The sequence below is a fragment of the Eriocheir sinensis genome, chromosome 18 (genome assembly GCF_024679095.1).
Source record: "Eriocheir sinensis breed Jianghai 21 chromosome 18, ASM2467909v1, whole genome shotgun sequence".
In the NCBI taxonomy this organism is placed as follows: Eukaryota; Metazoa; Arthropoda; class Malacostraca; order Decapoda; family Varunidae; genus Eriocheir; species Eriocheir sinensis.
In genome coordinates, this window is record NC_066526.1 from 18484865 (window position 1) to 18511483 (window position 26619).

Sequence of the window (26619 nt, forward strand, 5' to 3'; positions counted from 1 at the left end):
CTCCCTCCATCCTTCCTTCTCTTCCCCTGACCGCGCAACACAACACATCGCGGCAGAATTAAGCCCCTCGCGGTACATCGTCTTTCTTTATTTACAGGTGTGTGCGTTAAATATTAGCTACGTACAGGAAGCGGAAGGTGCCCCAGGACGCCCCGTTAAAACACCGACACACACACACACACACACGCCTATTAAAACTGAAACACCTGCTTATATAAAGACTTGCGTTTAGATGATGATGATGATGATGATGTGGAGAAAGAGAAGAAAGAAGAGGAATAACAGAATGAAAAGTTAAGAAAAATGAGCAAGAGAAGGAGAAAGAGGATAAGAAAGTGAAAGAAAGGAAGGAGCAGGAGGAGGAAGAAGTGAAAGAGGAGGAGGAGGAGGAGGAGGAGGAGGAGTAGGACCAAAATGAAGAAGAAGAGGAAAAGAGATAAAAATACGAAAACGAGAAATAAAAGACGCAGTAACGAGGAAGAAATACCAGCATGACGAAGAGGGTGAGAACGAGGAGGAGGAAGAGGAGGACGATAACAAGAAGTAGGAGGAGGAGGAGGAGGAGGAGGAGGAGGAGGAGAGCAAGGGAAAGTAATAAAAAAAAAACCCACTAGGGAAGCTACTTGAGAGAGAGAGAGAGAGAGAGAGAGAGAGAGAGAGAGAGAGAGAGAGAGAGAGAGAGAGAGAGAGAGAGAGAGAGAGAGAGAGAGAGAGAGAGAGAGAGAGAGAGAGAAAGGAGGGGCAAGGCGGTGGGCAAGGTTAAACAAGAAGACGCAAAAGGATGAATTTTTGAAAACCCGAAGAAGTCTCTGTTTACAAGTACAGGCTTCCCCTTGTTACATGACCCGAGGTGGTGAGGGAGGAGCGAGCGAGGGGAAGAAACGGAGGAAAAGAGACTCGAGTGGTTAAGGAAGGAAGGAAGGAAGGGAGTTAATGGAAGAGAGGAAGGAGGGAGAGAAAGCAGGAAGGATGTAGCTTATTAGTAATGGATGTTTGGAGTTTGAGAAATAAATAAAAGAAAAATGATGGGAGAAAAAAGGATTATTTGTCGTGTAGAGAGGGATAGATGAGAGAGAGAGAGAGAGAGAGAGAGAGAGAGAGAGAGAGAGAAACTAACCTCTAACTTCCTTCAAGATTAAACAAGAAAGCAAAACAGTAATTCTCAGGAGCCTCATTGAAGAAGTTCCTCAGAGAGACAAAGAGAATGGCAAACTTATCCTCCTCCTCTTCCTCCTCTTCCTTCTCAAATTATCCTCTTGTGTCTATTATTCTTCTCTTTCTTCTCCACTACTTTTTCTTTATCATCTTCCTCCTTCTCTCACTTATCAATTCTTCACATTTCTGTCCTCCTCCTCCTCCTTTTCCTTCTCCTTCTCATCATTTAATTCTCCTGTTTCTACTCCTCCTACTCCACTATTTTTTCTTTATCATCTTCCACCTACTCTCACTCATCTGTTCTTGATATTTTTTACTTTCTCCTCCTCCTTTTCCTCTTCCCTCCGGACATAATGGAGCATACGCCAAACTTAACTTAGCACCGCCTTTTCCCTCTTAGGATTTTATAGGAGAGTCTGATGCAATTACCGCCCCGGGTGCTGAATGAAGAGAGAGAGAGCCAGAGCGAGAGCGAGAGCGAGAGAGAGAGAGAGAGAGAGAGAGAGAGAGAGAGAGAGAGAGAGAGGAGGGGTGTTGTAGGGGCAGTAATCACGTGGGAGGGCTCGTGTTATGGATGACTGATGGGAGGAATGACTTAATGGAGGATGAAACTTAATAAATACATAAGGGAGAAGAAAATCTAATAAAGAGGAGCAGGACGAGATGGGGAGGATGATGCATCAGTGGAGGGGGACGAAAATCTTGGGATATTTATTCCTGAAAGATAAGTATGATGAAAATAAGAACAGTGATGACGATGATGACACTTACGGATGTTGGCCTCGGCGTGCCGGACGGTCTTCTCGTGGTGCAGGTTGTTGGCCAGAAGGAACGCCGCCTCCTCCAGTCCCAGCAGCAGCGAGGTGGCCGCCGCGCGGTGCTCCAGCGGCCGAAGGTCAGCCCAGGCCGCCTGCTGGCCGCCCACAAGGTTGGAGCCCGTGGCCACGGCGATGTTGACCAGCTCCGTCACCATGGCCTCGCGCTGGTCCACGTCCGGGAAGTCGATCACGTCATTGGCCATGCGCCGCGCCAGGCTGTTAAGAAGCCGCGCCGTGGCCGTCACGTCGCCGCCGTACAGTGCCCGCGAGGCCGTGACGCTGGCCAGGTCGTGGGCCACGGCCAGGACGGCATCGTTGGTGTGGGCCCGCGAGGTGAGGGTGGAGAGCCACATACTGCGGCATTCACTCAAGTCTGCCGCGCCCGCCCACCCCTGGGAGTCACATGGCCGCCGAGCCCACCCCGAGGCACCGCCGGGGCAGGGCTGCACGGCCGTCTCCCCGCCCTGGGTCCAGTTCCAAGTGAGGCCACGGCCCGATGTGGGCGGACACCACGACGCCTCGCTGCCCACGGGGCCGCCGCCCGTGGACGGCACCTCGGCGCGGGGTGCCCACGTGGCTGGAAGAGAATTTGCAGATTAGTATGGGAATAGTGTGGGGGAACCTCTAGGGGCACAGCCTTCCCCTTCCTCCCGCCCCTGCCCCACCGACCCAGTCAGCATTTGTCACGCTGAAACACGGCTGCGGCGGGGCGCTGTCAGGCCCTGGATATTTCAACATCAGAAACCTGTCTTCCTTGATGACCTAAAATGGAGGCTACCCAAGGCTGCTGGCGGCCGGCGGGGGGCGAGTGGAGGCAGTATATGGCCAGACTCCAAAAGAACTTCAATAATTCACATTCCAGTCTTTCAGGCCGCCCCCCGCGCCGCCGCCGTCTACCTGCGCCTCTTAACCAATAAAGTGGGCGGCACAGAGGCCTCGTTTGTGCCCCGGCAGACGACACCGCCGGGACGCCTTCACTCCCAACACCAGACTCGTAAATCATCGGCGCTCCACCGAGGCCGCCGTAACACCCCGACTAATGTGTACTCCTGGCGAGGGGCGAGCCGGCGGGGGAAGGAAAAAGTAAAAGAAAAAAGAAAAAAAAAAAAAAAAAAAACCCTTTATCAATTATTTTACACTCGCTAAAAATACCCGCCCCCAACACCAGCCCAAACAGCCCCCAGGAGTGGCGTTTGTGCCGGCGAAGTGTGCGGGAAAGCCAGGAAAAACGACAGCGCGGGAGGGGAAAAAATACAAAGAGGTGAGAACAGAATAGGAAAGGAAAAGCAAGTTGGAGGAGGAATTCAGGTGCGAGAGAAAAAGATAAACAAGAGGTGAAGAAACATGCGGGTAAATAAAGATGGTTGGAGAGAGAAAGACAAAGCCCTCGTCTCCCAAAGGCCTAATTCTAACACTGGAGGGAAGAGGGAGAGAGAGAGGAGAGGAGAGCGAGAGAGGGGAAGGGAGATAGAACGAGGAAGAGAGAGAACAACAGGACGAATTGAAAGGTAGCGTGGAAGATTGATGATACAGGAATTGCGGGAAGGAATGGAGAAGGAGGAGGAGGAGGAGGAGGTGAGGGGGAGCTGCCACAGATGGATAGAAGCATTGAGTGAGATGTTTGTGTTCGTGGGTGTGTCAATAGCAGATGCCGCCATGACATGCAGGCACCGTAAAACTGGAGGGGGAGGAGGAGGAGGAGGAGGAGGAGGAGGAAGAGAGGGAGGAAAGGGACAGATATAGAATAGTGTGATATTTTTAAAACGCTGTGACAATTCCTAACGACTGGATTGGCTCCCTGAAACTCAATATTTGTTTTCATTGTAAGAAGAGAAATTGAAACTAAACACCAAATTCCGCTCCTCTGTCTCTAGAAAAAAAATGTGTATAATTATTGAGGAAATCTAAATGACTAATAAAACCTTCAAGAAAAAGCTATCGGACATCACATGAAAAATAAATGAATAAAAAGAAGAAAGTTTGGGGACAGGTTTGCACTCAGGTGAATAAGAGGCAAACAGGTGAGTGGCGGAAAGGTGAGGCGTCTTAGTGTAGGTTTGTCCGTCAGTCATTTATTCTAGTGCTCACGTATAACAGAGCTGCTACGCGTTCTGTTCTGGTATAGCTTTCGTTAGTGTTTCGTTGTGTACGCTTCCTCTCCTTGGTGGTGAGCGAGTCAAGGTGGTTCAAGATAAAAGCGGTGGTAAGGTCAGTGAGGGAGTGGGTTTTAGTTCTTTACAAATCTATAGGGCCGTATAACTAAACATTTCGTCGTCCAAGGACACATATTTGACAAGGCTTTCATAGGAGTTTGGGACATTTCCAGGAGTAGTTTTATGACCCTGGTGGTAGTCTGACCCTTCCTCTGTACCGTGAACCTAAAGAAACACTCATTAGGACCCGATTGATCCCCTCTTTGACCTTTAGAAATAGTTGATATGAGAAGTGAGTGTGTCTTATAATACCGGCTAATATGTTAACAAACTTCAAACTTACTCGTGGTGGAGACTGTGGACGTTGGGAACTGCTCACTGTCGGGGCTCTCAGGACTCTTGACGCCTATACTGGTGGAGGCCTCGTCGCCACTCACGCCCTCGCCATGCTCTCCCGCCGCGCCGCCAGACCCAGACGGCGCCTCCAAGTTCGTTTGCGGCTGGGCGGTGGTCGTGGTGGAGGACGAGGCTGGCTTGGCTGTGGTGGAGGTAGTCGTCGTTGTGGTCGTGGTGGTGGTGGACGTGGTGGTGTTCTTCGTCGTGTTGGTGATGAGCCACGGGGGCGGACGCAGCGTGGTGGTGGTGGACGTCGTGGTCTGCGGCAGGTCCTCGATGGGCGTCCCGTTCACTCTGTTCTCGAGGTTCAGGGAGCTATCATCATCGTCATCTGCGGCACCTTCTTTCCGCCCTCCTCCAATCTCCCTGTCACCTGCGTCCCTGTCGTCGTTCGCCTGTGTACCCCCGACGCCTGTTCCTGTCCCGACCCCCGCCCCGGCCGCCCCTCCCTTGGCCGGGGGCGAGGGGAGAGGTGGGTCGTCCTCAGTGATGGAGCTGACGGTGGCGATGAACCAGGGCGGGCGGGGCCGGGCCGTGTGTGAGGGCGGGTTCACTGCGGCACAGAACACGTGAGATAACGAGGAGAACACGGAATAATAAGAGATAGCGCGGCCCCAGCAGGCACGCCACAAAACTCATGGCAGATAACCAGAAACATTGCTCTGATAACACTAAATTGCTCTGATTAATTCAATGCAAATACTAGCAGACACCCACATTAGTTAACAGACTTTTACCCCTTCTCCCTTCCCTCTCCCATCCCCATCCCTCTTCCCTCCCTTCCTGGACCCTTGCTCGCCACTATCACATCAATGGCGGGTACTCGCATGTGACGCCAGGTAGCTGCCCAGACAGGTAAGGATGGAGGTGGACGAGGACTCACCTGGTACGCATTGGAAGTGGGCCTCCAGGTATTTGAGTGTACCTGGGCACGGGTCGCCGAAGCCCCTGGTGGACGCCGCGACGCTGCAGTTTTGCCGTTGACTACACCTGTGGAGGAAGAACGGGACGTGTTAATGAGGGGGGCACAGGTAAACAGCGACACAGGTAAACTTAGTGGAACAGGTAATTAGAAAGGTGCAAACGTGAAGGTGCTAATGACCGGTAGTCTGAAGGTCACTGAGGTCAAACACACACACACACACACACACACACACACACACACACACACACACACACACACACACACACACACAATCAGGCAAGCAAGAGAAAAAAAAAATAGTGAACATGACTACACCAAAAATAACTCTCTCTCTCTCTCTCTCTCTCTCTCTCTCTCTCTCTCTCTCTCTCTCTCTCTCTCTCTGCATGGGTGAGCAAAGGGCAGTGACATGGCTGGTGCGTTACCCATAATTCCTCTTTAGCAATGTCCTCCTTCCCTCCCTTCCATTAGCCCGGGCAACTCTATCGGTCTGAGGCGGGCAATGTGCTTAACCAGGCTTTATGGAGCAGAGGACAAGGAAGGGAGATGATAAGAAGGAACTGGCTGGCTGGCTGGCTGGCTCGTGTGTGTGTGTGTGTGTGTGTGTGTGTGTGTGTGTGTGTGTGTGTGTGAGAGGTCATTTCAACTTTACAGCATTCCTCGCTTGTGGTAAAAAAAGAGAGCAGGCTGTACCATTTTCTCTCATCTAATTAAGTTTGTCTGTCTGTATGTATGTCTGCCTGTCTGTATAAGTCTATCTATCTGCCTCTATATATATCTTTATCCATCTATGTGTCCAATTATCTCTCTCCTGGTCATATTTTCTTTTTCTTTTATATTTTTACTCATTCTTTTTTCCCTTTCCTGTAATTCCCTTTCTTTCCTTGTTTTCTCCTTTTCATTATTTTTTGTTCATCTCTCTCTCTCTCTCTCTCTCTCTCTCTCTCTCTCTCTCTCTCTCTCTCTCTCTCTCTCTCTCTCTCTCTCTCTCTCTCTCTCTCTCTCTCCATTCTTTGATTACCACACCACCAATCTGATCACACCACAAAGAGCTACGGCAAGAATTTCCCATATCACGAATTTCTCGCTCATAACTTCTCAAATTGGCACTCTGGCGCTCCCTCTCCCCCCTTCCCAGACGCCAGGCCTTTGTCGAAAACTTCTCAAATTCCAAATTCAATGGACCTCATACCCTCCCCTATCTTCCCTCTCTTTCCCCCTCTCTCTCTCTCTCCTCTGCTTCCCTTCCCTCTCTCTCTCTCTCTTGGTCTCTCTCCCTTGACCCTCTTCTTCTAGTGGGTTCTTGTGGGATCTTGAGGACGTCTTTTAGTCTGGGGTTTTAGATTATATTCCCATTTTCTTTGATTTGGTATGGCGGTGTCCTACTTTCGCTTTTGAATTAGACTTTATATCTATTTTCGTGTTCGTTAATATAGTCTACGTGCGTGTTTACCTGTTTTTAGTAACCCATTTGACCATCTGCTTATATTTCTGGATGTTTTTTTTTTTTAGGGACAATCTCAATGTTTCTCCGCGTCTCTCTCTCTCTCTCTCTCTCTCTCTCTCTCTCTCTCTCTCTCTCTCTCTCTCTCTCTCTCTCTCTCTCTCTCTCTCTCTCTCTCTCTCTCTCTCTGTTAATCTATTTGATCATCTGTGTATGTTTCTGGCTGTTGGTTTAGTTGGTTTAGGGGGAATCTCAATGCTTACTCGTCTCTGTTTCTTTCTCTCTCTCTGTTTATTCTGGGTCGCTTTTCTTTAATTCCTTTGTTTCTTTTGTTTATCGTCAGGTCTGCATCGCGTGTTTGCTTCTCCGGCGGTTCATTTAAGCGGTGCATTGTTGGCAGCTACTCTTGTGTTCGTCTCTACATTATGAAGACATCAACACCTCCGCCCCTCGCGTTCTCCTCGCTAACAAACCATCATTATCGGGTGCTTTATTCTCCCCTCTATGGATGCTTCATTAGCGCATATCTTTCCTGGTTCTTTTTCTCAAACTCCGCTAACAGCCATCACTCCTACGTTCTCCTCGTCTTTTCTCCTTTCTTCCTTTTTTCTCTCCTTCCCTCTCTCTGTTGACTCCCACCTGCCGGCTCTCACCTGCCCGTAAGACCTCATTAGCATCGACGAGACTCACTCACCTGAGCTCAGAGCAGTGTCAACAAAAGCTCAAGTCGGCTATTTTATATCCAGTAATCACATTCATTTGTCAAGTCTCCCTCATCAACATATTCATGACCCCGTCCGTGGGAAGGTCAGAGAGGCGAGGGCGTGACCTCCCCTATCGCCCTGCTGCCCGTTCCCTATCTTCCCTGACCCCTCACAGGCTCGCCCCAACATGCCCGGGACTATCTTAATGTGCCCAGAACATGCCCTTAATTCCTATCTGTCCGGACCCAATTTAGAGCGCCCCGCGAAACACACCTGCCTATCGTGGTCTACAGGTGCTTAATTAAGGTTGGAGTATATCAACGTGAGCCTATTTATCCTATGCTAATGAAGGCGTGACGGTAATGGTAATGGTAATGGTTGGTGACGGGAATGACAGTACGAAGGAAGATAATGAGAACGAGGAGACAAGTAATAGAAATAATGATGATAACAATGATAATGACAATAATGATAATAATAGGGAAGGTTCTGCTGCCACTGCTGTTACTGATGACAATAACAACAACAGAAATAATAACAAATACAAGAAACAACACTACTACTACTACTACTACTTTCTTCTACTACTACTACTACTATTACTACTACTACTACTACTGCTACTTCTGCTACGTCTACTACTACAATAACGATAGTAAAGTCTCATACCATAACAAACTAACCCAAGATGAATATTTTAACGGGTAACTCCTCAAAACCTAACTCGCAACAATCACCTTCAGAATCTTTAGCCCAACCATTCCTCCCTTCCCTTCCCCGCGGCGCAGAATCTTGTGAGGTTGTCCCTGCGGCGGCCTGGTCCTTGTTTGCCCAATCAACAATTATGCCGATTAGTTTTTGTTGACGGAAACACACACCACCGCGACGCCCACCCTCGCCCCGCCACAGGAAGAAAGTGACGGCGAGGCGGGGAAAAAAGTGACGCCCCTACAGGAAGGAGATAACCTTCTGACTTGTTTTTTTTTCCCTTACTTTGTCTGCATCCCCTTCCAAGGTTCTATTTAACTAGCGGCTCGGGGAAAAGATACGTGTCACAATACCAACGTCAACACACACACACACACACACACACACACACACACACACACACACACACACACACACACACACGCCACCCAAGACTCAAAGAAAAGAGGAAAATACACCTTTATCAAACCTAATCTATACGTCCCAATCTCCTCCTCCTCCTCCTCCTCCTTCTCCTCTCGTGGAATCAAAGCGCTTAGATCACACAATACCGGGGAGTCGGGGCGTGAAGACTTCTATCCCTCCCTCAGAGAAACCCAACCAGGAATTCTATCTTGCTGCTCTGTGGAAGCTCATCGATTCTTACCCTGCCAGAGTTTACTGCCGCGACGTCTACCCCCTGTCAGCCCCTCCTCTGCCGCTGCTGGGAAGGGGCTGAGGCTGGGATATGGAGGAGGAATGTTGAGGATGAGGAGGAGGAGGAGGCGGTGGCGGGTAAGTGGTAAAGTTGAGGGGCAGGAAGGTTCAAGATTTGGGGAGGAGGAGGAGGAGGGAAGGTGAGGAGAGGAAAATAAGGGGGAGAAAATGTGGAGCAAAACCAGTATGAGGGAGGGAAGGAGGAGGAGGAATTGGATTAAGAATGTAGGAATACGAAAAAAAATATCAACAATGAGGAGAGAGGAGGAAAATAAAACAGAAAATGTGGAGCAAAACCAATGAGGGAAGGCAATATATATGGAAGAAGAGGAGGAGAAGGAGGAAAAATTGGATTAAGACTGGAGGAATACAAAAAAAATACCGACAATGAGGAGAGAGGAGGAAAATAAAACAGAGAAAATGTGGAGGGAAATCAATATGAGGGAAGGCAATATATATGGAAAAAGAAGAGAAGGAGTAGAAGGAGGAGAAAATGTATTAAGAATGGAGGAATAAGAAAAAAAACACCGACAATCTGGGAAAGGACAGGAGATTAAGATGCAAAGCTGGAGGGCGAGAGAGAGAGGGAGAGAGAGTGATAAAAATGAACAGTATAAACACGAGGCGGAATAAAGATGAGGAGACAACCACGGGAACACCTGGGACGGGGGATACCTGCAAGCTCCTTCACATCTCGCAGCCTGACATCAACACTTTGTCACGTCGTTTTAATTGCTACCTAGATAACCACACACACACACACACACACACACACACACACACACACACACACACACACACACACGAGAGAGAGAGAGGAGACAAAGATTGAGTTCCATTATCGAGGTAGTTCCGAGGAGGACAATGGCGGGGCGGGACACAGATCACCCGGCTAATGTACAGAGTGAGCATCGCTGGCAAGGCAATTAGCGGCCGGCGTTTATGAGGTGACGTGAGGCGGAGGAAGAGGTCGTCAATGGATACCTCAACGGCGACGACAACGGAAAACCCACACGATAACTACGACCCCAAACAGTCCCCAGCGTGTCGCCTCGAGCAGGAGCCTCAAGCCCTTCAGAGGCACCCGAGTTTGCGCTAATTACACGGGACAAAAAACCTGCGTCACCTCAGCTCCCTCCGCCTCACCTGATCACGGCGGCGGCAAGGTAAACACGCCTCTAAGCCCCCGCCAGGACAGGTCAGGAGGGCGCTGTGTTGTCCCCTCGGCGCCCCTCCTTAGGCCGCGGGGATCAGGCTGCCAATCAACGCCTCAAGTGGCCGATCGTGGACGCGGCGTATTAATCTCCGTCTTTGAACTCTTTGTAATCCAGAATCCCGAGATCTGCGCGGCGGGTCGGGCGGCCTTTAATTGGGGCTTGGGACGGGTGAGGGCGCCCTTGGGTGAGCCTGATCGGAATGGCGTATGAAGGCGGCCGCTGATATAACTGTGTCACACCAGACGGCGCTGCCACGCACATTTGTCTTTATTCATTAACCCGCGGAGATAAGCCTTTAATTTATTGTCTCTCCAGCCTCGACGAGAGCGAGAGCGAGAGCGAGAGAGAAGGGTTAGGTGTTGCTGTGTCCCTCAAGACCGCAGGGGAGATACACGTGTTCGAATCCCCCCCCGAAGAAACAAACCCTCGCCTCCCTGAGCACCGCCGAGGAACATTCAAGTCGCGCTCCTTCGTCCCCGTCAAGCACGTCTCACCTGAGTTGGGGGTCTCGGGGGGCGCGGCGCAACCCACGCCTCAACAGGTGAGCGGCAGGCGGACCCCCTCGCCGGGCCGCACGTGACGCCCCGCATACATTAGGGCGCCGATAACCGCTGCCACCAGATTACTCGCTAATTAATGAATGCTCGCCCTCGTATACAGACCGGTCCGGGGCGACGCTGCGGCTGGCTGGCTGGTTGGTTACATGGCTGACTGGTTGCCTGACTGGTTGGCTAGCTGACTGGGTGACTGGCTGGCTGAATGGTTGGCTAGGTGACTGTGTGACTGGCTGGCTGAATGGTTGGCTAGGTGACTGTGTGACTGGCTGGCTGACTGGTTGGCTAGGTGACTGTGTGACTGGCTGGCTGACTGTGTGACTGGCTGGCTGACTGGTTGCATGGCTAGCTGACTGGGTGACTGGCTGGCTGACTAACTAGCTAAATGGCTGTTGACTGTCTGATTGGTTGGCTAGCTAGCTAAATGACAGTTGATTTGCTGACTGGTTGGTTAGGTAACTGTCTGACTTAGTGGTGATCGGCTGGTTGGTCTACTAGCTGGCTGGCTGGTTGATTTGGCTGCATGGTGTATACTAGCTGACTGGTTAGTTGACTTGCTGGCTAACTAGCTAAATGGCTGTTGACTGGCTGACTGGCTGGTTGGCTAACAAGACCCCACCCAGGCCTCGAGACACCCCCAGCATCTAGGACACCAGTGGACCGAAAACCCGTCCACTGCACCAATTATACAAGTTCTCGCCCGACGCGGCCTGCCTCGCCCCGTGTCGTACAAAGCGCCTCCTCTTAACATAACCTGCCTCCACCTCCATACAATATAACCTGCATCTAATTACTACAACCTGCCTCACTCGCTGCGACCTGCCTCCCCCCCGACGCCACCTGCCTCCACTTATCTCGCCTCATGGGATATTAATCGTATTGTTTATAAGGTTTTTAGTCTCCCTTCTCGCCAGTGAGATTAAAAGCGATAGAAAAACTGGGCATTTTTACAATTTTAATAGGCCCGGCTCCGGCTTGTTTATACACGGGATGAAAAATAATAAGCGCACCTCACCTGCCCGCTAAATTAGGTCCAACAGGTGATCTGGAACCCACCCGACCTCATTCCTCTCCTCTGTACCCGAGACACCGGCGGAATTTTTCTCACTTGATTGAAATTGGTCTCCCTCTCTCTTTTTATCCCTCTCCCTCTCTCTCTCTCTCTCTCTCTCTCTCTCTCTCTCTCTCTCTCTCTCTCTCCTATCCTTGTATCATTAATCTCTTTCTCCATCTCAAAACGTACACCTTCTTTTCCTTTTAAGAACTCACAAACTTGCAAAAACACGTGATTCCATTCTCTTCAACATTAGGATCTACCGTCTAAAGTCTAAACCTTACCTTCGCCTCTTCCTCTACCTCTTCCTTCCTTACTTTCGTCTAATCCTTCATGGACTTAGCCCCAACTTACCCTCACTACATGTCTAAGTTTCACACGCACTCCCTAATACTCCATCTAAGACCCCTTCCACCTTTTATCATCTAACTTCTATACGTGTAGCTTTTGAAAACCATCTCCACTCCACTTACGAATCTGCCACTCCGCCTTGATTGCCATACCTCGAGTCCCTTCTCAAGAATATAACAAATCCTTACAGCCGTGACCATGACCACTGCTACAATTCTACACCTACAAACTTGAATTAATGACTAGACTAACTGATTTCAACCACGTAACCATTATTTATACTACTACCACCACCACCACTACTACTACTACTACTACTACTACTGTTAATTCATCACAACCAAGGATAATTGTTTTCCTGTCGACCTCTTTTCTCTTTTCTTTTTTTGGGGCCTTGCTTGGTACCTTCGCTTAAATCTTGGGCCAATCAGATTACGTTTACTGTTTAATTGCGAGGCTGTGCAGTGGCTCTCATTAATTATGGTATCTGATTAAGGGCTGTTCTAATTTAGTGCCCTAGATTATTTGTTCTTTGAGTCACATTCGTCTTGCGCGGTGTTCGGGGCGCTATCCAGACCCTCCTTCCCGATGGTCTTGCTCAGTCGTAAAACAAAGGAGAAACGGACATACACACACACACACACACACACACACACAATATTGTTCTCTTTCTCATGGCTCTCCAGTATTCATGTGTTCTAATATTTCTAATACACTATATAACTTACTGTGTTCCGTGTGTGTGTGTGTGTGTGTGTGTGTGTGTGTGTGTGTGTGTGTGTTTGCTGTCCGTGTGTGTCTGCTTCTTTCTTTCTCTCATTTGTTTCTCTTTCTTTTTTTCTTTCCTTTCCTCTTTTGTCTGTCTGTTTCTTTGTTTTTCTTTCTCTCTCTCTCTCTCTCTCTCTCTCTCTCTCTCTCTCTCTCTCTCTCTCTCTCTCTCTCTCTCTCTCTCTCTCTCTCTCTCTCTCTCTCTCTCTCTCTCTCTCTCTCTTCCCCCCCGCGCAATAAAACACGCTGTATTTGTGTGCGCTGCGTTACGTTACCCGCCTCTTACTTTACGGGCAACAACACCTGCAAAAAACGTCTTCCTAACGAATCTCATTAAGTACAGGTATACACACACACACACACACACACACACACACACACACACGAGCGCAGACAAAAAACACACCTTAACCCTCACGGTAGAAAATTAATATATAAACACAAAACACGTTGATATCTAAAATAGTTTCTCCTCCTTCATCCACCCCCTCCGCAATATTCTCTCCCACGTTATATTTCATTAAATCTAAAAGGAAAATGGAGTACACTTATTATTCAGATTATTCTCACCTGCCTCTTATAACACCTGGCGGTAATCTAGAGTTTTTACCTGAATTATAATTACGAAAGTGATGATGATGATGATGATGATGATGATGACGGTAGTGATGTGGAGATGATTGCAATGATTAGGTGGAGAAGGAGGAGGAGGAGGAGAAGAGGAAGAAGAGGAGGAACTGGAGCATGAGCAGGATGAGACGAGGATGAGGATGAGGATAATGAGGAAGAGGAGGAGGAGGAGGAAGGAACTGATTACAATGTTGTGGGAGATGGAGGAAGTGAATAATTACGTAAAAGACAGAGAAGGAAAGATAATCACGGAAAATTAGCCAAAAAGGAGACAAGGTGGAGATAACGAATATGACAAGAAAACAAACAAAAACAAACAAACAAAAAAAGACAAAAATAATAAAGTGAAGATACAAACAAACAAACACACTGAGAAATAATAATGAAAATAAGGAACAAAGAAAAAAAACCCTAATAAAGACCAGAATTAAGTGCGAGGATGAGATGAATGAAAGAAAAATAAATAGATTAGAAAATGAACGAGAGAGAGAGAGAGAGAGAGAGAGAGAGAGAGAGAGAGAGAGAGAGAGAGAGAGAGAGAGAGAGAGAGAGAGATGAAAAAATTGGATAAAAGAAGGAGGAGACGTGAACGATAGAACCTGGAAAGATAAGAGGAGGAGGAGGAGGAGGAGGAGGAAAGGTCGAAGAAGAGGAGGAGGAAGAGGAGGAATGGAGAAGAGCAGAAGGAGGATGAGGATGAGAAGGATAAGAAGAACAAGGAGGAGAGAGAAAGACGAGGTGAGGAGGAGACGGAAGGAAGAAGAGGAGGAAGAGGAAGAATAGGAGGGAGGAGAAGAGGCAGAAAGAGGGAAAACGAGAAGATCAGCTAAGCAGGAAAAGGAGATAGAGTTGGAGGAGGAGGAGGAGTAAGAGGAGGAGGAGGAAGAGGAGGTGATCTTGTCTCCTCTTAGCCTGTTCCTCTTGATCCCCGGCGCAGGCCACACGGGCGCGCCTCTTACAGGGCAATCATACCATCATTAGCGAGGCTTGCAAACACTCGGGAAACGTGCTCGAGAGAGAGAGAGAGAGGGGAGGAAGCGAGAGAGAGAGAGAGAGAGAGAGAGAGAGAGAGAGAGAGAGAGAGAGAGAGAGAGAGAGAGAGAGAGAGAGAGAGAGAGAGAGAGAGAGAGAGAGAGAGAGAGAGAGAGAGAGAGAGAGAGAGAGAGAAGAGAGAGAGAGAGAGAGAGAGAAAATGAGCATAAATATATAAAAAAAAAGAAAAATGAGAACTGGGAAGAGATAACTGGATACAAAAATGGATAGATATATAGATAGAGATAGATAAATAAAAAAAAAAGAGAAAGACTCACTAATCGACTTAACTTCATATAACATTTATCCTCCATTTTTTTTTTTTTGCTTTTTTCTTCTTCACTTCCTCGCTACTCCTGACGAAGAAACTGCAGAAGGAGAGGAAGAGGAGGAGGAGGAAGAGGAGGAGGAGGAGGGTGGAGAGCTGCCTCGTGCATGCAATTAGGGAGAAGGACGAAGAAGGAGCAGAAGGATAAGGAGGATGAGCAGAAAGAGGAGGAGGAGGAGGAGGAGCAGAAGGAGGGGCAGTAGGAGGAGTCGAACCTTTGCCCTGAGGCGGTGACATGTATCCTTAGCCCAGGTCATGTCCAGCACGTGTATTTCCGCGCCCTTGTCTTCCCTAAGGAGCCTCTTCCCGCCCCTTAAAAGACCCGATTCTTATTTCCCTTTTAAAGCCTTTTCTCAACCTCCTTTTTTTTGGTTCCTTTCAGTTAATTACCCCTTTATGTTCTTTTAGTACCGTCTCTATTACCCTGTTTCAATTTCTGTGCATTGATGTTCTCTTTTTATATCAGTTTCTTAAGGATTTTCTAATTAGTCCTTTTGCCTTAGTGTTGTAATTAGTTCCTCTTATACTCTTTCAAGCCTGGTAAGTTTTTTTTTTAATTTACATTTTTTTACGTCTTCCATTTAGAACCTTTTTTTCGTTCCCCTTTGTAAGCCCTTTTTCTACTTCACTATCGGTTCCACGTGCTCTTAATACCCCTTCGCTTCCCTTCGTTGCGTTTTCCTTTAATCACTTTTTCTCGCTCCCTTTGCAAGCCATTCTCTACGTCACTATTACTTCAACGTCCCCTCAATGCCCTTTATCTCCCCTTCCTAGTGTTTTCGTTTCAGTATCTTCTTTTCGTTCCCTTTCCAGACTATTCTCTAAGTCATCTTCAGTTCCACGCCCATTCAATACCCCCTCCCTTTCTTCCTTGCTTCCCTTTAATACCCTTTCGCTCCCCCTTTCGTCCCTGTTTTTCGTTTCCTTTCCAGGCTATTCTTTAAGTCATCTTCAGTTAACGTCCACTCAATATCCCTTTCCCTTCCCTTCCTTGCTTCCCTTTAATATCCTTTCGCTCCCTCTGATTTTCGTTTCCTTTTCAGGCTATTCTTTAAGTTATCTTCAGTTCCACGTCCACTCAATCTCCCTTTCCCTTCCCTTCCTTGCTTCCCTTTAATATCCTTTCGCTCCCTCTGTTTTTCGTTTCCTTTCCAGGCTATTCTTTAAGTTATCTTCAGTTCCACGTCCACTCAATCTCCCTTTCCTTTCTTCCTTGCTACCCTTTAATATCCTTACGCTCCCTTTAGTCCATCCTTTTTGTCGCTCCCTTTAGTCCCTCACGCCCTTTAGGCAACGCATCTCTTAGTTTTCAGTCCCATTCCCTCTAAAACCTATCACCACTCTCCTCTTCCTAGCCTCCTACAACCTCTCACCCCCTTCGTCCCTTCATTTCCAAGCGTCACTATTCTTTCTTCAGTCCTCCTCCCTGCACAGTCCTAGGGCCGTATTTCTAAACATTTCGTCGTTCAAGAAAATAGGCTTTCATAGGAGTTTAGGACATTTCCAGGAGTAGTTTTATGGCCCTGGTGGTAGTTTGACTCTTCCTCTGTGCCGTGAACCTAAAGAAACACTCATTAGAACCCGATTGACCTTCTCTTTGACCTTTAGAAATAGGTAATGTGAACAGCCAAGGTGTCTTATAATATCGACCCTAAACTCTTTCCTCTCTCTTACTTTACTCCTTCCCCCGCTCACCCATTAAGACCTTCAGTCCCAAACATCACCAATCTCCTCCTTGTTACTTCACTTCTCTTCCCTCTCACTCATCATCAGTTTCCTCTATCCTGCTTCACTCCTACTTCCTCTCTCTCCCATTAAGTCCTTTCAGTCCCAAGCCCTCAAGACCCGTCAGCCCCGCCCTTACGTCCCTTCCAGCCCCATGTCACCTTCCCTTACCGTGCGACGCCCCTCCGCCCATCACAACCCGTTTTCGGCATACAAAAAGAGGAATTTTTTTTTTGTCCCTTGCTAAACAGGAGTTGGTGACGGAACTGGCGGTGAGGAGGAGGAGGAGGAGGAGGAGGAGGAGGAGGAGGAGGAGGGGAAGGAGACATGACCTTGAGCTTCTGACGTTTACTCCTGTTTAAGTTATGTTTAAGTGTCTAGTTGTTGTTTTTATCGTCGACTTGATATATTAAGACACGAATGGCGGTTCAGACTTGTGTATTTCTGAAGGTTTGTTTACGTCATATCCTCTTCCTATATGAAATTATAGTGGGGAGTTCTAGGCTTCTTCCTCTTCCTACGATTCAACCTCTATTTAGTATCAAACTCTATAAAGTATCAAAAGTATATAGTATCAAACTCTGTAAGATATCAACTACAAGGTATCACACTCTATTCGTATCAAAATATCTCTGGAATAACATTAACCTTCAGTCTTTTGGTTAGCATTCCCATTCTGTAGGACTTATTCTTTGTTTCTAAACGATTCAAGTTTTAGTATCAAAGTGTAAAATATCAAAACAACTCTGGAATAACGTTAATCTTCAATATCTTCGTTATCTTTCTCATTCTTCCGTCTTTTGGGGAGGAATCAGCATGGATCGCATTTTTGTAAGCTGGTCTTTTTATTTATCTGCCAAAATAAACACTAGACAATCGCTCTGCTAAACTACGCTTCTATCCATCCCGCAACCAATTCTTCCTTTCCTTCCTTCCTTCTCGTTAATCTTTATTCATCTGGTTAACATTCTCATTCTTTCGTCTTCTTGGGAGGACTCAGCAATCTTATTTCAGCTTGACACTCTTCCTACTCCGCAAAACTAAATTCAACACAATCGCTAAACCAAACCACGCCTGTATCCATCCCCGCGACCTATTCTTCCTTTCCTTTCTTCCTTCTTAATCTTCACTCATTTGGTTATCGTTCTCATTCTTTCGTCTTTAGGGATCGCATTTTTGTAAGCGGGTCTTTCCTCCTCTGCAAAAATACAACACATTCGCTACGCTAAACCACGCTTGTATCCATCCCACGACCCATTCTTCCTTCCCTTCCTTCTACCTCGTTAATCTTCATTTCGTCTTCATTCTTTCGTCTTTAGGGATCGCATTTTTGTAGGCGGGTTTTTCCTCCTCCTCTGCAAAAATACAACACATTCGCTACGCTAAACCACGCTTGTATCCATCCTGCGACCTATTCTTCCTTTCCTTCCTTCCTTCTCGTTTCCGCGCCACGACGACTCCGCGACAATATTGATAATGCCCCTCGTATCTCGTTCCCTCGGCCCTCAGCACGACAATACCCGCGTGACGAAGGGCCGATAGCGACAGTAAAAGGAAATTGAGACGGAAACGACGCCGCGGAAGCTCTGCAAACGACGGCGGCCACGAGCGAGGCGGTGACTTTTACGGGGGACTTACTTCGTCGTCAGAAGGTTGAGGGGAGACGGACGGAGGGGAAGCCTGAGGGGATAAAGCGGGGAATGTATGGGGGAAGGGAGGGGGAAGGGTAAAGTGTGTGTCGTGGTAGGGTTCGCATTTGCTCGTAGTCTAAAAGTTTAACTGAAGCCAACTGGAGAATGCAAAAGAAACAACAATAAAAAAAACAAGCAAATTCATTCCTCTATCCTTTCCTCCTCCTCCTCCATCTTCTCTTCCTCCTTCTCGTCCTCGTTCTTTTCTTCTTTTTCTTCTTCTTCTCCTCATTCTTCTTGTTCTTGTTCTACTTCTTCTCATTTTTCGTGATCTTGTAGTTGTTGTTATTTTTCTTCCTCTTCCATCTCCTTTCCTCCTCCTCCTCCTGCTCCTGCTCCTTCTCCTTCTGCCTCTGATTCGCAAACCATCCCATAACTATTTCTCAGCAACCTCGCCTCGTCTCCTTCCTTCCTTCGCCTTATAGGGACCCCGCGCCTTCCTCCGGAGTCTCGCGGCACGCAGACACGCTCCCTCCGGATGACGCAGAGCCGTATTCAGGGCCTCCTCATCACGCGCCGTCACCGTCCCATCAGAATAGCTAACGAACAAGAATGAGGCGCGACTTCCGATGCGAATTTGAGGGCGAAGAGGGTAGGCATAGGGTGTAGGTTGTGGTGGTGGTGGTCATGGTGGTGAGGGTGGTGGGGATAGGGGAGGAGGGGGGGTTGCAGATTACACACACACACACACACACACACACACACACACACACACGCACGCAGGTAGGAGCAATCACGGAAATCAGATATCGCGAATTGAGCGTCCGAAGTGAAAAGTCCGAATGAAAGGACGAGAGAGAGAGAGAGAGAGAGAGAGAGAGAGAGAGAGAGAGAGAGAGAGAGAGAGAGAGAGAGAGAGAGAGAGAGAGAGAGAGAGAGAGAGAGAGAGAGAGAGAGAGAGAAATATTTCCCAAGTTCTTTTTCCGTTATTCATGACTCGCGCGAAATCGCTGCTATTAATCACAAACACTTCTAGTTCCTCCTTAACGTTCATTTCGCAACACACGATTTCTGAATTTTGCTTTTATTTTTTTTTTCATTACAGCTGGGCTCGATTACCTCACTTCTCTCCTATTTCCTCAACGTCAAGGCAAGGGTCATGAAGCTAAATTGGAATGGATTGAGAGAATGAAGAAAGACAAAAATTAACTTGAAAATACAATAGCGTTGGAAGCTAAACAGGAATGGATTGAGAGAGAGTAGAGGGAGAAGAATTAATTAAAAGAAAGAATAGAAAAGAAACCTCAACCTAGAATGAAATGAGAGTAGAAGGATATATGAAAAAAAACTAAAAAAAGGAGGTAGGACAGAAAACTTAAGCTGGAACGTATTTAGAGAGTAGAGGGACATTAAAAGAACTTAAAATGACGATAGGATTGAAAAAAAAGCTTAACTAGTTTGATTTCGGTGTAAAAAAAAAAAAAAAAAAAAAAAAAAAAAAAAAAACTGGAATCGAGAGAATGAGAGAGTAGAGGGACAGTAAAAAAAGCTAAAAAACACGATATTTACCCATCAAAACCCAACCCCCCGTGAAAGTGTTGCTGTTATGGTCGTGTTTAGTTCCTGTGCGGCGGGGAATTAGGCGTCCCGGCGCGCGAGTCCCGCCCCGTGATGCCGGCCGCCGATAGAGCCTCCTCCATGCTTTACCGCCGACGACTGGGGGTTATCTGGCCATCTGACAACCTCCAACCGGACCAGCTGTCTTGCCCTCCTCTCCGCCTTCCTCTCCCTGCTCCTCGCTGCCCTTCCTCTCCTGAACTGTTCCTTTCTTTCTTTATTCTTTGTTTTCTTGGGTTTAATGGTTCTTCTTTGGTTTCATTTTGTTCTCTACGTTTATATTCCTTCCCTTTCTGTTTTGTTTTCTTTTTAGTCTCCTTCTTTCTTTACTTTCTTTACCTTACTGTGGTGAGCTCAGGGGTCAGGCGCAGCTATAGTATGTGTTCCTGTTAAAAAAATACTCCTTTTATTTTTGTCCCAGCACTACTCCACTTTTTTGCCTTGCTTTCCCTACACTCCTCACCTCTTCACTGTCCTTCGTCCACTCTCTCCCCAGGTATACTTTTCTTCCTATTGCTGTCTTTTCTATATCTCGGAGAGCGTATATAAAAACCATTTCCCTACCGGTTTTTCTTCGTCTTCCTCCTCTAGAAACACTGCCCTTGCATTCTTATCCTTCCCTACTAACTTCTTTGAGGCGCCCCGTCTTGTTATTTATAGTTCTCTTTCTCTTGTCTCTCTCTTGATCACAAAAAAACCTGTTATACTTCCCTTCCCTTCCCTTTCTTCTCTTCCTCGCAGTCCCTCCGCATTCCCTCTCACCATTATAGTACATCCAGGCCCCGCCCCCCCTTCCTCCCCTCCTTCATTACACCCTTCCCCCTTCCTCCTCGTATCCCGTTCCTCTCCCTTATCTGGTCCGCTCTCGCCCCCCCCCTCACCTCTTCACCCCGGAGGAGGTCACGGTCTGGCCTCCATCACGCCATCACCCGTAATTTTCAATTCCGCGATGATCATCTTTCTTCTATAAATTCAGATTACCCCTCGCGGCCCCAGGAGTCTCCCGTCGCGGCCTCTTTCCCCCGCCACAAAGGGGAGATTAACCTCCGTCCCTACAGGTGCCGGGTAGCGGGTCACCTCGCGGGGGTCACCGCCACACACGGCACCCGGGCGTGAGGCGCGGGGCGGCGGGAGTACCGGTCCGGCGCAGATACCATCCGCGGCGGGTCCTGCAGCAACACTAACAGCATAATGGCCATGATTCCCTTCCTCCCTGATGTCTGTTTTCGCTCCCAGGCGGCATGCAGGGGCACCACCGGCAGGAGGTCAGGCGGACACGCCCCCGCCACGCCCCTGCCCCTTCTGACGGCGACCTTCCACCCGCGGCAGCTGACGACGGCAGTATCGCCTTTCCTGGCTGGAGTAATGCATACAATCACATCGCAGCACCCATCCCTCCCCCCCTACCCCGCCGGTAAGCCACGCAACACAGACTTCGACGGAACAGGATGGTGCCCGCCGGCCCGCCGATCAGCGCCTCGCCGCGGCCCCGTAATGACCACCCACTCACCGCGATGGACCTCCTAAACCTGTGTTGAACGCGCCCCGATTCACCTGCTCAGAGGGACTTAATCTTGGTAAGGATGCGTTATAGATTCTCGCCCCCGTCAATTACCAGGCTGACAAGGGCCGGGGAGGGCGCGGCAGACCAGCAGCTCCCCGGGGCACGGCGGCCACCTAGGCACGGCCATCTACTGCATTCAAATGTGGCGGTTACTCCATAGCCGGCCGTGCCCGTCCCGTTACGTGTCCCTCCTCTCCTCCTCCTCCTTATCCTGCTGCTGCTGCTCCTCCACTCTCATTGTCGTCCACACACCCACCCTGGCGCACTTCCCTCTCTATACCTCCTCTCCACACTCCTCTTCTTCCTCTCGTACCACTTTTCCACACTCCTTTTTTTCCCTCCTCCTCCTTGTAGCACCGCGGCGGAGAAAGATCATCTGACAGCACGATAAAAAAGCTGACACATTCAGGTAATTTTATATATATTTTTTATCCTTTCTGATTGTCCTCGGTAGCGGCGTCGGGCTTTGTAATGGAGTTCACAGCGTCATCCTCACGTCTGCTGCTGTCGCCTCCAGCCCTGTCGGTCTCGGGGCGGCGCTACAAGAACCGGTCGTAAGGGTGATTATAGCTCTTAGTCCCCTGGTGGCGGCGATGACAACTACGCCTCATATTCCCTCGCCCCTCCTCCCGCCGCTGCTGCTGTGGATCGGGTCTGCTCAGCTACTGCCACGGCGCCCACAGCAGCAGGGAAGCACAAGGGCAGGGCGGGACACGATGAAGCTGCCACGGGTTAGTCTTGTTTGTCCCCTTCTGCGATTCCCCGTCAGAAGCTTTAAATCCTACCCTTGACCGGCTGAAAACTTTGCATCTCTCTCTCTCTCTCTCTCTCTCTCTCTCTCTCTCTCTCTCTCTCTCTCTCTCTCTCTCTCTCCAATCCAGTCAATCCTTCAGTAATATGTTTGGCAAGCACGTAGCAAGAGAGAAAGAGAAGGAGAAAATGGACGCGAAAATAGAACAACCGAAGACGCAAAACCAAGAGAATCCAAACCATTTATTCTGAAGCGAGAGAGAGAGAGAGAGAGAGAGAGAGAGAGAGAGAGAGAGAGAGAGAGGGGGAGGCTGCGGGCGAGGCGAGCCATTACGGGTGATCTGGTCGGCCCGCAGAATGGATAGCTGACGCATTTCGAGGAACACAAACATATGACAGCAAGTCCGGCGGGCATTTAGGATGTCTCGCCCTGTCCCGCGTCTGTTTGTATGGGTCGGTGTCTCGGGGCCTCCCTCGGGCTCGGGTTACGAAGAGACAAACGATGGTGAGGAGGAAGGAGGCGATGAGGGAGGAGGAGGAGGAGGAGGAGGACGGGGAGGAGAGAACCTGGAACAGCAATGAAGGAAGGGAAAAAGTACAGAGAAGAAAAATTACGAGAGGAAAGTGGTGACGAGGAAAGAGAATAAGGATAAGTACAGGGAGGAAAAATAAACGGAGAAAAAAATGGATGAGAGAAGGGGAGGAGCAACAGTGAGAGATAGGAGATGGGACGAAAAGAGGGGAGGAAGAGAATGAGGAGAAGATGAATAAGACGGGGATAGAGTAATGGGGAAGAATGGAGAGTGGGATGAAGGAGAAACAAGAGGACGGAGGAGAGGATGAGGTGACGGGGACAGAGGGGATAGGGGGAGGGAGAGAGGGTGAGAGAGGGAGAGGGAGGGGGAGGGAGAGGTCGTAGGGCCTTCTACGCTTTTTTTATGTGCTGCAAATGGTCCGCCGCCCTTTGTCTGGCGGGTGGCGGCGGCTGACACCCGTAGTGCTGGCCGCTGGCGGGGTGGGCGGGGAGGATAGGGGAGGGGGAGTGAGCACCCAGTGACCCGCCGCGCATGCCAGCCCTTCTGCGGGGACGCCTAACACGGGTGACGCCGCCAGCTGACTCACGCGGGTGGATGACGCAGCCGTGAAGGTAGCCCGCGGCGGTCGTCCAGGTGTGGGTGAGGGCGGTGAAGGGTGACAAGGTGAAGGGGCGGGGCGTGCACGGCCTTAGTTGAGCAGCGGCGGCGTTGTGTGTGCCTCTGCCTTGCCTCCGTGCACCTGCCAGCGCGGCGCAGCGGGAGGACGCTCAGGCGACGCCACAACGAGATCAGGTGACGCCCGAGATGAAATATGAGAAACGTAACAAAGTAAAAAGAGGAAACAAGAAAAATGTGGAAAATATTTTGACCGTGCGACAGGCGGGGCGTCACGCGACACTCAGAGACGCCGGCGACATCAACATGACAACGACCCCCACGCCCCGCCACTGTCTACAGCTGTCTGGGAGCCTGACGGGGGGCAACACAGTTCTTCCTCCCTCCTACACCTCTTCCTCCTTCGCCCGGTAGCCGTAGGGGAAGGAGACAGAAGACGAGTCACGCCTGTCCACGCCCCGCCGCTGTCTGGGGACCTAATGGGAGTGCAACACACGTCTTCCTCCCCCATACTCCCCTTCCTGTAGCTGTAAGGGAAGGAGCCACAGGAAGAGCCAAGCCTGCCCATCTTCAGCCGCCGCGGGCCTGGCTCACCGCGCCCTGTCGCCGCCATTAGGTCGATTCTTCACTTTTTTTTTTTTTACGAGGAGTCTCACCGAGACTACGGTTCCACGGGGACTTCTCGGCGAATACTTTGAGCAAGCCGACCAGAATGACAATAAAGCCTGGTGCACCGGGAGGGGGGAGAGGGAGAAAAGGAGGAGGTAGGATACAGGGCGGAGGAGGGGGGAAGGACACGCGGAGAAGGTCGGAGAAGAGGACAAGGGCTAGAGGGCTTGCGGGTTCACCTCACGTCGACATTTCCGTCCTGGCTGCTGACGAACGCCTTGTGGCAGGTCCGTTTGTGTGTCGCGGCGGCCAGAAACACGCCGGGAGCCAAACACGCAGAAACACGACAGGGGAAACAAACACAAACCCACTGAAGAAATACACACGAGGCGGCAACTGGGCAAACAAATTCAAGCGGAGAAAGAACAAACACAAAAGCTCTTTCACCCACAAGGAATTAAAAAGAAAACAGAAATACTCCCTCAGGAAATAAAACATAAAAACATAATGGACACCCCGAAATTACCATGGAAAAGACCTTAAATGGAGAATGACAGGAGGGAAAACAAAATGACACACCCACCGCTCCCTTACCACTCCCTCAAAAACAAAACACCCTTAAAAGAGTCCCTTAAAACAAAAACCACATCACCGCGAGGCATCAAAACCCATCCGGGGACCATCACGCCAGGTCCTACGGTCGGCCCCTCCCCAAGCGGCCTCCATGTGTCTTCATTACGCTGTTAACTATTCATTAAGGGTAACGTGCGGGCGGCGCTAACGCTCCCGCTCGCTGGGGAGAGTAAACAGACGCGTGTCGGCCGCGGAGGAGCGTCTAAAGGCCCCGTGATGAGCTTGATGCCGCCCAGCCGTCCAACCTTCCAGCCCACGAACCATTGGCCGTCGGTGCGCATCACGAGGCTCGCTTTTCCCGCTTTATTTTCCCCTCATTCTTTTCCATTTTCCCTTCTTTTATTTTCCTTTTTTTTTAATCTTTTGCCCCTTTCCCCTTTTGCTTTTCTGATATTTTTCTCCTCTTCCTTTTACATCTTTCCTCCTTTTTTTTCCTTTTTACTTCTTTTGTCCCTTTCCTCTTTGCTCTTGACATTTTTCCCTTCATCCATTTACCTTGTTTAACTGTCTTTTTTTCCCTATATCTTTTGCCTCTTTCCCCTTTGCTCTTCTGGGTTTTCTCCCTCATCCTTTTATCTCTTCCCCTCTTTTTTTCCCTTTTTCGTTTGTCTCTATCTTTTTTTCTTCTCCTCCTCCTCCTCCTGTTTTCTTTCTTTTTTTTTAACTACCTCATCAGCATTCATCTCTGCTTTCCAAGACCTGCTATCTCTTTTTTCCTCCTTGTCATTTTTCCATATTCATCTTTTCCTCTTTTTCCATGTACTTCTTTTCACTTTTTCCCTCATTTCCCCTCCCTTTCTTTGCCTCTTGCTCCCGATTCGTTTATTTACTCTTTTTCTCCCCATTCTTTTCGCCAATTTTTTCTCCTCCTTCTTGCCTTTTCTTTCTACTACTGTTATTCATCTACCCTTTTCTCCTTATATATATTTTGCGTCTCTTTCCTCCTCTTCCTCTTCTTCTTGTTCCCTCCCCTCTTCCTCCTCTTCTTGCTCCCTTTCCTTTCCTTCTCCTTCTCCTTCTTTTCCTCCTCTATCTCTACTCTTTCCACGGCCCACCTGAGTTGTTATCTCCGTAAGGTGTTCTAAATAAGGCCAGGTGCTTATGGGCCCGGCCAGGTGAGTCACAGGTGTTCAGGGGCACAGTGCGTTTAGGGGACGGTCCGCTCCTCGTGTGATTTACTGCTTAAAACACTCAGCATCGGTCTGGCTAATGCGCTGTTTTAATGAGAATAACTAATGCCTGTTCTAACGAGTTCCGCTGATATATATATTTTTAATGGATCTAACTAATGACTTTTTTATACACACTGGAACGAGGGAGTATATTAGTGTATTTAGGGTGTTTATGGAGGTGATGGTATTGGGCAGTTTAGATTTAATTATATATGTTGTTGTTTTTAGAACGTAAGAGAGGCAATATATGAAGCCTGAAAATATGTTAATAGAACTGATTATTATTTAGGAAGGAGAATAACATATGTACTGAGCGTTGTAAAACTTGTTATAGCTCTAAACATGTCTCCTTTTATATTAAGAGAACGAAAGTATTAATTAGCGATACCTGAAGACATATTGATGAGACACCTGACTTATTTACAAGGGCGAATAACACTTGTACTGAGCGTTGTAATACTTGTAATGCCTCCCAATCTCTCCTTTATATTTCGCAGAAGGAAAGGTAAGCAATCAATTAAATACCTGAAAAAAATATTAATACAACTCCCACTTATTTATGAACTAGAATAACATGTTTACTGAGCGTTGTAATATTTGTAATACCTCCCAATCTCTCCTTTATGTTTTGCAGAACGAAAGGTAAGCAATCAATTAAATACCTGAAAAAAATATTAATACAACTCCCACTTATTTATGAACTCGAATAACATGTGTACTGCGCGTTCTAATACTTGTAATGCTTCCTAATATATTTTTTTTAACACGAAAAACAAGCAATTCCTGATACCTGAAAAAATATATTAATAAAACTCTACCTATTTATGGAGTCGA

General features: G+C 48.5%; 1 protein-coding gene across 9 annotated transcripts in view; it reads right to left on the minus strand.

Annotated features, from left to right (window-relative positions):
* LOC127000410 (adhesion G protein-coupled receptor L2-like) overlaps positions 1-26619 on the minus strand; it is a 107107-nt gene that overhangs the window by 64028 nt on the left and 16460 nt on the right. For all 9 annotated transcript variants that reach the window (XM_050864111.1, XM_050864116.1, XM_050864112.1 and 6 more), the window contains exons 2-4: positions 5406-5512; positions 4470-5075; positions 1927-2550 (exon numbers count right to left, since the gene is read on the minus strand). In XM_050864111.1, coding sequence (XP_050720068.1) covers positions 1927-2550; positions 4470-5075; positions 5406-5512 — 1337 coding nt within the window. The remainder of the gene's footprint in view (positions 1-1926; positions 2551-4469; positions 5076-5405; positions 5513-26619) is intronic.